Source organism: Schistocerca serialis, chromosome 9 (genome assembly GCF_023864345.2).
Source record: "Schistocerca serialis cubense isolate TAMUIC-IGC-003099 chromosome 9, iqSchSeri2.2, whole genome shotgun sequence".
NCBI lineage: Eukaryota > Metazoa > Arthropoda > Insecta > Orthoptera > Acrididae > Schistocerca > Schistocerca serialis.
In genome coordinates, this window is record NC_064646.1 from 331,001,972 (window position 1) to 331,014,721 (window position 12,750).

The window sequence follows — 12,750 nt, forward strand, 5'->3', positions numbered from 1 at the left end:
AAAAAAAGCCAAATAACTGCAGGGAACAACATGACATTGATAATTACTCGGCTGGTCCCGGCGGAGGTTCGAGTCCTCCATCGGGCATGGGTGTGCGTGTTTGCCCTTATGATAATTTAGGTTAAGTAGTGTGTAAGCTTAGGGACTCATAACCTCAGCAGTTAAGTCCCATAAGATTTCACACACATTTGAACATTTTGATAATTACTAATACATTCACTCGCAGTAATTTCACATGTGCTCGTAAGTTGATGCCTATCCTTACCCTCGGAAATCATGCCAAATTAAAAAAAAAAAAATAGCCGAACATTTCTAAGAAGAAACAAAATAAAAGCGCTACTAGTTTTCCTATCACCAATTTAAGCTATGCTCTGAAGTTCCACCCGAACCGCACCCACGTACATCACGACATATTTCAGATAAATAGCGTAGTTTCGAAACATCATAAATTACACTAGAAAGTAATACAACCACAGATAAAATTTAATAAAGGCAACTTACATCCTCCGCAACGTAAACTAAAGATGTCATACTGGTTGTCATGGGCCAAAGCAGACGGCTGGAATCTGATCGTGCACGTGACCCTGATTTTCTTTCCCATTCGTAATCCGAGCCTGTACTCCGTTTCTACAGTCGATGAGATGTTATACTCTTATCTCCCTTCGTTTCAAAGCACCTGTCAAGTGCTGGAGAAAATGTCATGAAGAGTGAGGCCTCGGTAGCGAGCAGGCGCCAGAGATCAGCCTTCCAGAAAGTCCAACATTTCAGTGGAACAAGTCAGTGAAATATCTTGGAACAATGCTTGACAAATCACTTACTTGACAACGACAGGTCCAAGTCCAGGGTAATCACACAATTTTGTTTTGCAGACACAACGAAATTCTGAGATTGTTTTCACGAAGTGCCTAGTATATATCTCAGAAGTTAGTTCATAAGTCTTGACAACTGTTCGCAATTAATTGGTGTTGACATCATTTGTCGGTATAGAGGATCGCACTTTGAAAATGCTCATAAAACTTACCATTGTCGCTGTCGCACCTCCTCATCGCTGCGGGCGCCACGATTTCAAATTTCCAGAGTTAGGCTTGCATCGCAACGGTAGCCGTCGACGCCCTAGGAGAGTCCGCTGCCTAGCAACGTTGCCGTGAATCCCAACAACGGAGTACTGAACGCTTCCCGTAGAGACTGTCACTTCGATACAGCCAACAGGTCATCACGCTAGTAGACGTGCACGTGAGAGAAGTCTGATATTAAGGAAGAAAGATTCAATCCTTGCTTATTACCTTTTAGCATTCATTTAATGCAGAATGTGAAGTTTGCTGTTAAGAAAAGCAGAAAGACGACTCTACAGGAATACGGGAAATTAACAAACACATTACACAGAATGCCAGCCTAGTACTAAATGATCAGAGTCAGTTTTCGTTTTCCCTTTTGTTACATCAAGTTTTATTTACGAGTCGTAAGTTCAAACTGCAAATTCATCTTATTTCTCATCGGGTTTTAAATGCAACTGATAAAAACTTGGTTTACCCCGTTTTTAATTGCTGTAATTATTTATACGTGAGAAAGAATAAGCATTTTCCTACGTCAACACGCTCTAATTTTTGTATCTTCTACACAAATAATACCCGTGTAAGTCGCATAGAATGTTTATCTGCCTCTGCGACGTTCACTTGTCACCTGTCCTGCAAAGCCGAAAGCCGGTTCGTGACCTAATAATCATAATTTTGCAGAACGTTAGGAAGTGCTCTCCTTTTTAGTAAACTGCCAAAGTACTTCAAGTCGGAGTTCTGTAGAATACTCAAGTGGATTTAAGAATATTTTGGAGCATTCGAGAGAACTTTTGAGCGCGAAATACTAACATTTTTACGATTTTCTTCGAGTGTTCATTTTCACGATATTCTCGAGTGATTTGGAATGTTCTCAGAAATCCAGTGAAAGTCAAGAGCAAGTGAAGCGGGTCTTGTTCAGTTAGTAAGTCTTGCAGTTCAGCCTCGCGGGGTAGCCGCGAAGTCTGGGGCGCCATGTCACGGTCCGCGCGACTCCCCCCGTAGGAGGTTTGAGTCCTCCCTCGGGCATGGGTGTGTGTGTTGTCCATAGCGTAAGTTAGTTTAAGTTAGATTAAGTAGTGTGTAAGCTTAGGGACCGATGACCCAAGCAGTTTAGTACCATACGAACTTACCACAAATTAAAAAATTAGTTCTTGCAGTTGAAGTTCTAGCAATGCACGCTATGGCCTGTTTTATCAACATTTGGCCACTTCCTACACTAACAGTGAGACGGTTGAACTTTGCTATTCGCGCTGCGCTTGCGTACAGGGCATTTTCTAGGCACCCCTCCGGCGGCGGACGGCTCGTAACGTATGAGTGAGCTGCCTCTGGTTTTTCGCACTCACAGCGATATGAACGTGTGTTCGCCAACGCCCCGCCGGCCAGGCTAGATCCGAGTCGTCCTTGACACACTGCAGACCAGAGCAGCTCGCTTGCTGCTCCAGGGAAAGCAGCGAGCCGTTGCGTCACGCCGCCGCGGTTCCATCTCCAGGGCCAGCAGGAGCGGCGTGCCATTTGGTGTGAGGAACGAATTCAGCGTCCGCAATGAATTACCGCGGTCACCACGCTCTGGATGAGCGCAGTGCGCTCTCGTTTCCCCCTGTTGTCCACAGAATATCCGAGTTACACAAATACACTGCTCTATAAAGCTTAAGGACCTCATAAAGAAAGTAACGGAACACACTAACTATCGGTGGAAATGAATGAAAGTGCGGGATCACGTTGCCAGTGGTGTCCCAGTCGTTCACAGAAACTTGGAAGTCAGATGGCACGAGCTCATCATGATTATAGCGTCAAATGCTCTATAAAGCTTAAGGACTTCATAAAGAAAGTAACGGAACACACTAACTATCGGTGGAAATGAATGAAAGTGCGGGATCACGTTGCCAGTGGTGTCCCAGTCGTTCACAGAAACTTGGAAGTCAGATGGCACGAGCTCATCATGATTATAGCGTCAAATGCTCTATAAAGCTTAAGGACTTCATAAAGAAAGTAACGGAACACACTAACTATCGGTGGAAATGAATGAAAGTGCGGGATCACGTTGCCAGTGGTGTCCCAGTCGTTCACAGAAACTTGGAAGTCAGATGGCACGAGCTCATCATGATTATAGCATCAAATGGGGTTGATCCCATAACACAAGGCAGTTGAAGCGATTAGAGATGGGCAAAGTCGTTCATCCTTGGGAACTAGTTCTCTGGTTATCGTTCTTTTTTGGGAACCGTTCATTTTTACTCGTTCACTGTCCATCGTGCTTGGTATATGGTTCTTACGAAAAAATTAAAATTAGTAGCGAAGGTGACTAAAGATGGAAGGCGCCAAGAGGGGGCACTTGCCTCCCCCCTGGAATACAGAGCTTTTATTCATAACAGAATTCTCACACATTTGTAATTTTTGTGATTCTGCAAAACATCTCGTTTAGCCAACTGTAGCGTAATGTGGCTGATCGCAGTGAAATAATATAAGATGGCGCACGAGAAACCGGCCCCTTGTACGGACTGCTCGCCAATTATGCACGATTTGTTGACCGCTACGAGCGGAATAGATAAACGTATGATAATTAGGCAGTGAAGAAACAACAAATAAGCTAATGCAAACAACTTCGAAACAATAGATGACGATTGGTAAGCGACGATGAGCAGTCTAGTACTCGGGGTCGATTTTTCGTGCGCCGCCCTGTACCACTGAAATAAAATTGTAGGAGTTATCATATTCTCTTTACAAAATGTGACACCAGACACTCGATTACAAAGCGCAGGCTTCATTCGGTTGTAAGTCGGTCTGCCTTCAATAACAATGAACATGCTCTTTTACCTTGGATCAAAAAAGGACGGAAAATGGCCACTCGTGTGTGCCGTGCCGACGTCCTTTGCCTGTCTAATAACAAAGAATCTTGCCTTTTTACAAATATTTCTTCTGCTGTTCATCGTAATAGTGAAGTAAGCTGATACGCCGTTCTGTTGCCTGAAAAGATGTATGTATTACATACCACTTAATTTTTATGTAATTTACGTAATTCTAAAATACATTTTAATTACCAGTCGTGAACCCTGAATAGAATACGAAAAGAACCAAAATTTTAAAGTTCAAAAAAGATTTGAATGAGATGTAGAACGGGCATGCGAGGCGAACGAAACGAACCACTCGATACCAAACTAACTATGAGCAGTCGGCAGTGGAACTGCGACGAGTGGCCACGCGAAGAAGGACGAGTCTGGCCGAAGGAGGCCGAGACAGACGGGAAAGGGACCGAGGCTGGAACGTGACCGGCCGACGTGCCGTTGCGGGAACGAGACAGACCGTTTCCCGCTCCCGGGAACTATAAGCAGGAAGCCGCGACCGAAGCGAACTATGAAGGACCGTTCCATAGAATTTGTTCCTTGCTAGTTCCGTTCATGTTGGTGAACCGTTCCTTTGTACACGTTAGTTTGTGCACGACCGATCTCTAAAAGCAACGAACAGTTACAGTGCACTGTTGTGTTCTTCTTCATTACAAGGCCCAGAGATACCTGGATTACTTCACACGGGGAAGAATCATTGGGAAACTGCAAGAAGAACGAAAGTTGAGGTGTGTAGCCCACGATGATGACGATGATGGTTTTGGTTTGTCTAGCACTCAATGGCGTCGTTGTCAGAGCCCATACAAATTCCCAATCTTTTCACTGTCCAGTCTCGCCATCTTCCCGAATGATAATGAAATCTTGAGAAGAACACAAACACCCAGTCCGTGGGAGGAGAAAATCGACACCCCAGCCGGGAATCGAACCCGGGACCCCGGTACCCAGAGGCGTAGCCTACGACTTTGGTATTGCTCACAGCAATGTTTCACGAGTATGGGGAGCATTCCGAACCAAAAGCATGTTTCCCGAAAAAGATAAGGTGGTCGACCACAATCAACTACAGCAGGAAACGACCGCTATATTGTGCGAAAGAGAAGAAAAGTACGACGTCAAACAACGCGTGCAACAGAACATTTAACAGGACGGGGGCCGCGTGCTCTTCTCGGATAAGAGCAGATTCTGTCTAAGTGGTTATTCTGCATGTACCCTCATATGGCTGGAGCAGGGAGCACGTAATGCTTCCAGAAATATTGTCGAACATGGTAGTTTTAATGATTCACGTGTTACACTGTAGGGAGGCCTAACTGATGCGTGGGACTACTCACCTTCAAATCTTTGAATACGGTGCAGTCACCGGTCAACATTATTGTGATACTGCCCGCATCTTGTGGTCGTGCGGTAGCGTTCTCGCTTCCCACGCCCGGGTTCCCGGGTTCGATTCCCGGCGGGGTCAGGGATTTTCTCTGCCTCGTGATGGCTGGGTGTTATGTGCTGTCCTTAGGTTAGTTAGGTTTAAGTAGTTCTAAGTTCTAGGGGACTGATGACCATAGATGTTAAGTCCCATAGTGCTCAGAGCCGTTTTTATTGTGACACAGTACTCCTTCCCGATCTGCGACGTTTCAGAGGTTCATTCGGCTTTGACTTTATTTTTGAGGATAACCCCCCCCCCTTCCCCCCCCCCCCCCCCCCCCCTCTCCGAACTGTATCCCATTGAGGACGTAAATCGCGCTGTTGGAGAAACTGAACGGCGTAGCACAAGAATGCTTACCAACCTTGTAGCCAGTGTGTTAGCAGGCTGCAGAGCATGCGTTGCCCTTTAGTGATCATACCAAAACAGCATAATCGCAGGGAGACTGGTCTGAAGTATATAGAGAATGGCTGAGGACCTCCCATTTGAGTGTCTGCAAGAACTCCATGACTGTTTACTATACGGTGATTTGCAGCAGAGCAGAATTACCACACATGCAGAATCCCTAGTTATTTCGATCTGGTTACTTTGCGTATGGTGGTCAAGGCTTCTGAGTGTCGCTACGAATTCACCATAGTCTCATCTATAGGAAGTCAAGAACAAACGAGCGCGTTTCTGGCAGTTGTATGGGCGGCTTTGGAGGTATTGTGTGGAATGACCCTGCATGTTTCCACTCAGTCCAAACGTTTTGGACTAGTGATTGCAAATATTATTATCTGAAAACAAGAAATATGAGCGTATAATAAGTTAATTTTTAAATAGAGTTTCTTTTTCTTGAAACTCCATCTAAATGGCGAACATGGTCATGAAAAAATCGAAAAATTGCAAAAAGAGATTTTCTTAAATAAGTAAATCATTGTAGCTCCGATAGAAAAACGTTAGATGATAAATTTGTTTGGCTCACAAAGATTTGTCGACTGCCTTTTATAACTATCGATTTCTTTCTTGGGTTTAGAAACACATGGAGAAAACCCTTAAAAATAGGTTTCTCTAAAACACGTTAACACTCACGTTCCCATAGTTGCTGTTTAATTTAGGTATAGACTGCGGTAAATCAAAAAAATACTTGTTTAAAAAGTTAAAAAAAATAGTAATTGTTTTTTGAGACACGTAGACTATTTTTGAGAAGAAAAAGGCGCTCTCGATAACTGGCTAGATCTTCTCAGCGAATGGCCTTTTACGAACGTATTCATAGTAAAGATCAAAAAAATTATTTCGAGAAACTTACACATTCGTTAGGCGTATTTTTTAAACAAACTCTGTCAATTTCTATTTTATGAAAATAATTTTTAAAGAAAAAATTGCTGACATATTTTCACGAAATAAAAAAAAGAGTTCTACAGCCCGTTCCTGCCGAGCATACTTCTTTTTTAATGAAAAATGCGTTTGATCGATGTTAATACTGAATACTTATATTTCCAAGGGAAAATACTGGGATGTGTTTCACTGATTTTCTTAGTATTAGTAACTGAGTAATAAAGTGAAGCGTGCAAACGCGAAGAGCAAACGGCGGAGTGAGGGGACCCGGCGCGCCACTCGCTCTGAAAACCGATTCTGAACGGCTCACGCATGAATAAACTTTGATATCTCGGTTTCTGCACCAAGAACAAAAATCCATTTATAATTATTCTGGGGTATGTAATAGTCATTTTCGTTTTAGAAGCGAAATAGCCCCGGATATATTTAGTTTTTACTTAACTTACATTTTGTATACGTCATCGTCATTTTAATAGTTTTACATTATTACAACAGTGTTTTTCACGTAATACCTTAAATTTTTAGATTAATTGATGATATTTACCTTATACTTGTTGCTGATTTCTATAAACCTTACGTCATTACTGAAGTACTTATTTATTTCCGGTCTGAGTGGCCGAGCGGTTCTAGGCGCTACAGTCTGGAACCGCGCGACCGCTACGGTCGCAGGTTCGAATCCTGCTTCGGGCATGGATGTGTGTGATGTCCTTACGTTAGTTAGGTTTAAGTAGTTCTAAGTCCTAGGGGACTGATGACCTCAGATGTTAAGTCCTATAGTGCTCAGAACCATTTGAACTTAATTATTTTTCCTACAAAATTAAATAACTGCAACATATTAGGGTAAATTTAAAGAACTATATTTTTTACGCAAATAATATATAACACAGCCGTCTATGAAATACGTATAGAATCATTACAATGGAAATTATATTCAAACAACTCGTGTCCTCCACTGATAAAATTATTTATCGATTGAAATGTGTGTTGATTAGCTGCAGTAAATACAATGCTGGCAAAACTTCAAAGCCGATTATCTCCATAAATTTATGAAAAACATTAAGAACAGCCTATTTCTCAGCACTTTTTAACCGTGTCCCACTCGCGAGTTTCATTAAGGAACAGAAAGCAGCCTCAGCCTTTTCATACTGCACATTAACAGCGCGACAATCACAGCACACGTTGCAGAGGCTGTGACTGTACACGATTTTTGAAATAAAAACTACGCAGCTAAAGCGTGATTAAGAAAAACATTGATGGCTGTTAATACATTAGGAATTACTTCCACGAGCGTAACAACACCAGGGTACGGCTTCTGATCAATCATCGCGTTTGTGTTTATTTACATCAGGTTTATTCTTATGATGAACGGATTATCGTCACGCACCAGAGATACATTAATTTTACAGAATATCTGTTAAGAGAATATCACACTGCTACTCAACCACGATGGTATTCCGCTTGACTGTTACCAGAAACACTCGGCATCGTTACAGCAAACAAGTATAGTGGAGACTAAGGAAAACAAATCGCACAGTCAGTGCTTTCAGATCAATTATGCATTCAACTCCGATTAACCGCAGACTTACTGCAAGCCGACCGAAGCACCCTCACACCCAGGTGCAATAATATTGTGGTCGACTAACACAAACTGATGCGATTCAGTCCAGTTTCCAAAGATAATATACCAACATTGCCTCAAATGGCTCTGAACACTATGGGACTTAACATCTATGGTCATCAGTCCCCTAGAACTTAGAACTACTTAAACCTAACTAACTTAAGGACAGCACACAACACCCGGCCATCACGAGGCAGAGAAAATCCCTGACCCCGCCGGGAATCGAACCCGGGAACCCGGGCGTGGGAAGCGAAAACGCTACCGCACGACCACGAGATGCGGGCAACATTGCCTCTTAGAACGTTTGTAAAGTTATGCCGTCTTATGGAAGCGAATTTTATAGAAAAGAAAAGACACATTTAAATTCTGTCAGTCAATTACAACAGTCGTTGTGTCTAAAAAAAACTATGGAAACGAAATTTTAAACGAATGTAACAAGCATTTAATATTGAGATAAATCATTGCAACTGTTTTGTGTCCTTCCAACTACCGTATTTTATTAGATGCTGTGATATGGATTCTGTTATGAACGTGCACATGTTGGTGTCGTAAACCTAACATTATAATTCCGCCCACGCAGTCATTGTTGTCTGTGACTTCCATACTGAATTCCTACGTGCTCTGTTTGTGTCTGGAGGTGTTGTGAACGTCGCGTGTCATTTGTTAGCAGGATGTCACCGCACGTGCCGCTGGCTGCATTGCTGGCGCTACTGGTGCTGCCATCTACGGAGGGACAGCTGAACCGCGCCCCGCAGTTCGTGCCAGGGGGCGACATGGCGCGCTTCGCGCTACGTGAAGACACGTTGGTCGACGCGCCGGTGTACCAGCTGCGGGGAAGCGACCCAGAGGGCACCGCCGTCCACTACAGCATCAGCGGCACGCACTTCACCGTAGACCGCGAGAGCGGCGTCGTCACACTCGCCAAACCGCTGGACCGCGAGAAGCAGGACCTCATCGAAGTCATCATCAGTATTACAGGTGCGTTCCTGTATGTGCAAGCTGCCCTCATTTATTGGCTGATCGGTCAGTAAGAACTCTGTTGTTTAAGGACGGCATCAACCAATAAAATCTGTATCCGTAAGTACAGTAGTGTAGCAGGCGCTGCAAGAGGCGTTGTGCGTGATAGAAGGGTTTGCTAATGATATTCCGATGGAGTAAGTCCCAAGAGTACTTTCTCCTACATATATCTCGCGAAATGGCAACGACTGAAAAATCAGACAAAATATAGCTCCTGCGGAGGCTTATCGATATCAATCTTCCTACACTCCATTCGTAAATGCAATATGGAAGGAGAGGGGCGTGGAGGGGAAGACAAGGATAACACTGGTACCAGAATAACCCCCCAGCAAACTTGTGGTGATGAGTCGCGCCCGCACACAGTGAGAGTTTCTACCGTTTGTCTTCGTGCTTGCTAAACGTTACCTTGGCCAGCAGTGCTTCCGGATTTCTCCCCAGTGGAGAGCGTTTGAAGTATTATGGGCAGGACCCTCCAACCAGCTCCGAATTTTGACGATCTAACACGCCAGTTGGATAGAATTTGGCACTATATCTGTCAGGAGGACATCTAACAACTATATCAATCAATGCCAAATCGAATAACTGCATTCATAATGCCAGAGGTGTGCCAGCAATTTATTGAATTGCTCAGTTTGTGAAGGTCTTTCTCTTGAATAAATCATCCAATTTTTCTGAAATTGTCAACATTTGTTCGTTTGTAAACGTGCATCACGCCTTTTTTTGTCTTCGAATGTAATTAACGTGATTTTAGCGTAGCAGTGCAAGCAGATAATTAGTTCCTACGCAGCTAATGTTCTACTTAAGCAGTGTCATGGTCCATAAGTCTAATCTCACTGATGTCTATTAATTGTCCACATTTATCTAGTTCACACAGTTTGTTGAATAACGGAATTTCATCTAAAGACCTGCACAGTTGTTCCTGCTAACTTATGACACATAAAACGTCTTCACAGTTGCAAAATGTCTTCGCAAAAAGTGAATAAGTTCCAACTGCGTACCAAGTCATCACAAGCATACCAATGACTCCTAGCCGTTCACTTCTTACCCCGTCCAAGGACACCGACAAAAGACCACACTACTCTTCCTCCTCAACTTGATCATGTGATCACTTCTTAGCTCTTAGCTTGTACACCACCATTCGAAATTATTTACAATTTTTGGACATAGTTAGTATCAAACAAGTAATATATAACTTTACGGTACAGTTTGCATTCCAATATTACGTAGCTGAAATTATACCTTTTAGATACGTAGAGTTGGGAATGCAGGAACCTAGTCAAGTTCACGAGTTACAGTCTGTTAAGTGGTCGTCATTACACACAGATGGTTAAAAAAATCGCCTTAGTTCTTTCACAGCCCAAAATAGGGGACATTTGTATTTCACACAGTTTCCATAAAACATTACTTTAATTTGAATTCTTGACTGAGGTACACAAGAAGAGACATGAGTGTAGCTTCCGCGTCGCGTTTCGAGGCTGTGTTTCTCTACAGTCTCCTGAAAGGTCCGAAAATGAGTCATCCTGGGGCGTCTAAACCCATGGGGAAATCAAATTCATTTATAAAAAAGTGGGTAACACGCTATAAATTGGTTGAAAATGTAAATGACTTTGAAGCACGTGGCTCAGTCGGTAAAGTGACTTCAAAAGTGAGAAAAATGATATTAATCTTTTTTCGGGAAACCTATACTTAACATTGCGCAAGGTGCAAGCAAAATTCACTTTGAAACAGCTGTCAAGGCAAATTCGATGCATTTAAAGGTCTCTTCCGTGTGAATACGCGTAAAATTTGGTTTCAAGCATGCATCTCCCTCAACGCTGCGAGTGACTGGACTTATTATTAACTGTAACTGCATTTTTCTTTTGTTCATAGACGACGAGTTTATATGTTTTAGTTGCTTTCGCAAATAATTGATTGTAACTGGTTGTTAATAAACGATTGAAAATAACCAACTGACTATTTCTATTTAAAGTAGATATTCCGGATTTTAGAGTAAGAAGTCCGGCTAAATATGACACTGAATCCAGCTTTTCTACATTTCGACGTTGTAACCCTATGCGCCACACGAGAACAGGAACATTATTGTCTCTACAACGCTGTACCGATTCTTACTTCTGTGTTCGTTGCTAGTTCCTAAACCTAGGCTTTGTTCAAGGCAATGGAACTTTTGTGCATACTTAAACACCAAAAATTGCAGCCTGCTTATGTGGCAAATTGTTACACCAGTTTTTTGACCCAGTGATGAATGGAAAAAAACCTGTCGTAAACTAGACGAATCAAATACCAAAAATTACCGGTTATTGAGAACTAAAATACCGGTATTGGTTTTAACTGGTCGGATTTTCCGATCTCTAGGCTCCTTATTTCCCGGCATCAGGCGAAACACTTGTGGTTAATGAGTGGTTCAAGATATCTGTTTAGTGGACAGTAATTGGTCAACAATAAGCTTCATCATTTGGACTGGGATGCCATCGTGTCCAGTAGATGGTGGTCGGATACGCATAATGGCATTTTTGACAGTAATGGGTAATTTTATCAATTGGTTGATTAACTACACTGAAGAGGTCCATGAAATAGAGAAGCCTGTTTCGATTTGACCACCAAAACTACCTACACTCATTCAAATGTACAGCACTGGGGAATCTTTAAATACAGCTAGCTATTTCTACACTTCCTCTACAATGAGGTGACAGATGTCATTGGATACGTCCTAATATCGTGTCGGACCTTCTTTTCCCCAGCTTAATTTAGCAGCTTGACGTGACACGGACTCAAGAAGTCGTTGTAAGTCCCCTGAAGAAATATTTTTCCGTGCTATAGCTACAGCTATAATGGCGAAAGTGTAGCCAGTGAAGGATTTTGTGCACGAACTGACCTCTCCATTACGTCCCATAACTACTCGATGGGATTCATGTTGAGCGAGTTGGGTAGCCAAATCATTCGCTCGAATTTTCCAGAATGTTCATCAAATCAGTCCTGAACAACTGTGGCCTGGTGCCATGGCGCATTGTCATCCATAAAGATTCCATGGTTGTTTGGGAGCGTGAAGTCCATTAATGGCTACAAATGGTCTCCAAGCAACCGAACATAACCATTTCTAGTTAATGATCCGGTCTGTTGGACCAGAGGACCCAATCTATTACAGATAAACATTGCCCATGGCATTATGGAGCCACCACCATCTTGCACAGTGCCTTCTTGTCAACTTGGGTCCATTGCTTCGTAGCGTCTGCGCCACACTCGAACCCTATCATGAGCGTTTAACAACTGAAATCTGGCCTCATCTGGTCAGGTCACGATTTTCCAGTAATCTACGGTCCAACAGGTATGGTCCTGAGCTCAGGAGAGGCACTGCAGGCGATGTCGTGCTGTTAGCAAAGGCACTCGCGTCGGTGGTCCGCAGCCACAGCCCATTAACACCAAATTTCAAAAAAATGGTTCAGATGGCTCTGATCACTATGGGACTTAACATCTCAGGTCATCAGTCCCCTAGAACTCAGAACT

At 43.0% G+C, this 12,750-nt stretch overlaps 1 protein-coding gene across 2 annotated transcripts in view; it reads left to right on the forward strand.

Annotated features, from left to right (window-relative positions):
• LOC126418750 (cadherin-23) overlaps positions 1-12,750 on the forward strand; it is a 392,502-nt gene that overhangs the window by 211,733 nt on the left and 168,019 nt on the right. Inside the window, exon 3 of one of the 2 annotated variants that reach the window (XM_050085675.1) lies at positions 8,900-9,210. In XM_050085675.1, the coding sequence (XP_049941632.1) occupies positions 8,900-9,210 (311 nt within the window). The remainder of the gene's footprint in view (positions 1-8,899; positions 9,211-12,750) is intronic. The other variant, XM_050085676.1, reaches the window with a different exon arrangement.